Source organism: Cebus imitator, unplaced genomic scaffold (assembly GCF_001604975.1).
Source record: "Cebus imitator isolate Cc_AM_T3 unplaced genomic scaffold, Cebus_imitator-1.0 Scaffold650, whole genome shotgun sequence".
NCBI lineage: Eukaryota > Metazoa > Chordata > Mammalia > Primates > Cebidae > Cebus > Cebus imitator.
The window spans coordinates 173801-176343 of NW_016107965.1; the positions used below are offsets into that span (position 1 = coordinate 173801).

At 33.9% G+C, this 2543-nt stretch overlaps 1 protein-coding gene across 1 annotated transcript in view; it reads left to right on the forward strand.

Moving 5' to 3' along the window:
• SMURF2 (SMAD specific E3 ubiquitin protein ligase 2) overlaps nucleotides 1–2543 on the forward strand; it is a 122662-nt gene that overhangs the window by 109713 nt on the left and 10406 nt on the right. The window contains exons 12-13 of the mRNA XM_037734650.1: nucleotides 264–431; nucleotides 2095–2273. Of these exons, the coding sequence (XP_037590578.1) occupies nucleotides 264–431; nucleotides 2095–2273 (347 nt within the window). The remainder of the gene's footprint in view (nucleotides 1–263; nucleotides 432–2094; nucleotides 2274–2543) is intronic.

Here is a 2543-nt window from a genome sequence, read left to right on the forward strand (position 1 = left end):
AAAAAGTAACAGACCACCAGACTATATCATCTCGTGAGTAATTGAAATGATGGATAATACTTTTATACTCTTTGACTGAAATATAATAAAATTGCCTAAATTTTGAGTGAGATGTTACTTCAGTGTAATGAAATAGAGTTTTTATTTGCTATTTGGGCATGGTAGATTTTTCCCAATGTGATCTTATGTAACTGTACTTAGTGCGTTTTTGCCTTTTATGATTAAAAAAAAATTCTTTCTAAAACAATTAATGGCATATCTTAACAGAAATATATACATTAACAAAAAAATTCTTTGGTCATATCTTGTTTTCTAGGGAATGGTTGTATCTCTTGTCACATGAAATGTTGAATCCATACTATGGCCTCTTCCAATATTCAAGAGATGATATCTATACATTGCAGATCAATCCTGATTCTGCTGTTAATCCGGTATGATTTATTGTTATGATGATGTGAATTAAGCTGTGACCTATAATGCTTTTCATCTTCACATGTTAACATAGTTTATTATTTAGAAATTTTTGTCCTTGTCCTAGTTGTACCCTTTGACTGAGCAATTCCTCTTCTACAAAGTTTTCCCAAGCAGATGATTATGGATATATGCTACAGTTTGGAAACAGGGATGTTTACTGTTTATAGTAGCCCCCAACTGAAAACAATACGATTGTCTTCAAGAGGGGAGACTGATTAAATTATGACATGGACCAGAGCAAAGCAAGTGATTAAAGTTACAGATTGTGGAATTAGAAAGACGTGTCATCGTCTCATCACTTACTAGCTTTGTGACCTGTCAGGGCAAGTTCATGGACGTAAACTTCAATTTTGTCATTGCTAATAAATACATTTGTACCTGGGAGAGGGGTTATGAGAATTAGATGGGACCCTGTACATTAAGCATTTAGCACAGTGCTGTATGTTATTAACTCCACAACTCTATCGACTGCATTATTAAGCACTCAACAGAAGTTGGTAGTTATTACTAATGTACTGTTTTTATATTATTTTGTCTTTCCATACAAGGGCATACTATACAGCCACTAAAATAGTTAATGATATGGAAAGGTGGTGTTTATGATGTGTTAAGTGAAAAGAAGGTTATGAAATAGTTTAATGCAACTTTGGTGTGAGAGAGAGAGAGAGAGAGAGAGAGAGAGAGAGAGTGTGTGTGTGTGTGTGTGTGTGTGTGTGTGTGTGTGTATTTTAAAAAAGAAAAACTTTTTAAGATAAAAAGTTTTAAAGACAAGCTTAAAAGATTACTTAGTAAATGGGTAAAAGAATTTAAAAATACAAATATCTAACAAAACAATCTGTGACGACTGACCAATATATGCAAACAGAGTAGAAATGTTAGATTTCTTTCAGGAAATTATTTAGGGAGGATTTTTTTAATTTCAGGAAATTATTTAGGTGAAGGTTGTTTGGAGGGCCCACTGCTGCCACTGTAGTGATGATAGCCCACACTCATTGGGTGCTTACATATGCCAGGTCCAGTTCCATGGGTTTCAAACATCACCTCATTTTACTCCTCATAGAGATGCTTTTTTAGATAGATACTGTTATTCTCATATTTCCAGATGTGGACAGTGAGTCCTGCAGGAGTAAAGTTGTCCAAATGCCAGTGACTAGCAGAATCATGATTCCAGTCCAAGTCTGACACCAAATCTGTGCTCTTAAATCTATGGTGTTTTGATATTTAATTTCTGGTTAGGCCAAGGAAGTAGGGAGGTTTAGGATTGAAAGATTTTTTTCATAACAAGGGCTCAGCAGGAGGTGAGAGAAGGAAGAGAAAAGGATCTCCAAGTAGCTGAATGAAGCGCTGGGGGACCATAGTTTGGACTTAATTTCTAAAAGATAAAATTGACAAAATGACTGGACCCTGTGAGAAGGGCCTATTACCCTGTGTAATATGTTGTTCTCTGGTGATCTAGAGACTCCTGAGCATGCCCTAGAGAAATACTCCCTCCTGGCTATATTGAAGAGTACAGATTTCATGCTTACTCTCAAAAAATTAATCTTGTTGAAATATTTCATTTTTATTAAAATTTTCCTGAGTAGTTTCTAACTCAAGTATATACACTCTTTTCAATTTCAGGAACATTTATCCTATTTCCACTTTGTTGGACGAATAATGGGAATGGCTGTGTTTCATGGACATTATATTGATGGTGGTTTCACATTGCCTTTTTATAAGCAGTTGCTTGGGAAGTCAATTACTTTGGATGACATGGAGTTAGTAGATCCAGATCTTCATAACAGTTTAGTGTGGATACTGTATGTATTGAGTCTTCTATCTCTTCATTATAAACTCTGAGCTTTTTTTAAAAAAATATGTTTCAAAACTGATGTACTTAAAAAAATTACTATACACAGAAAATATTGAGTGGTTATCTGAGTGATGGTGATGGAATCACATAAGATTTTCCCCTTTCTGTAGCTTCTTTATACATTTCAAATTCCTTAAACTTAGCAAGTGTTATTACTTTAAAAAGGAAAAAAAAAACTAGTATATTCTGGTTTTTTTTTTTTTTTTTTTTTTTTTTT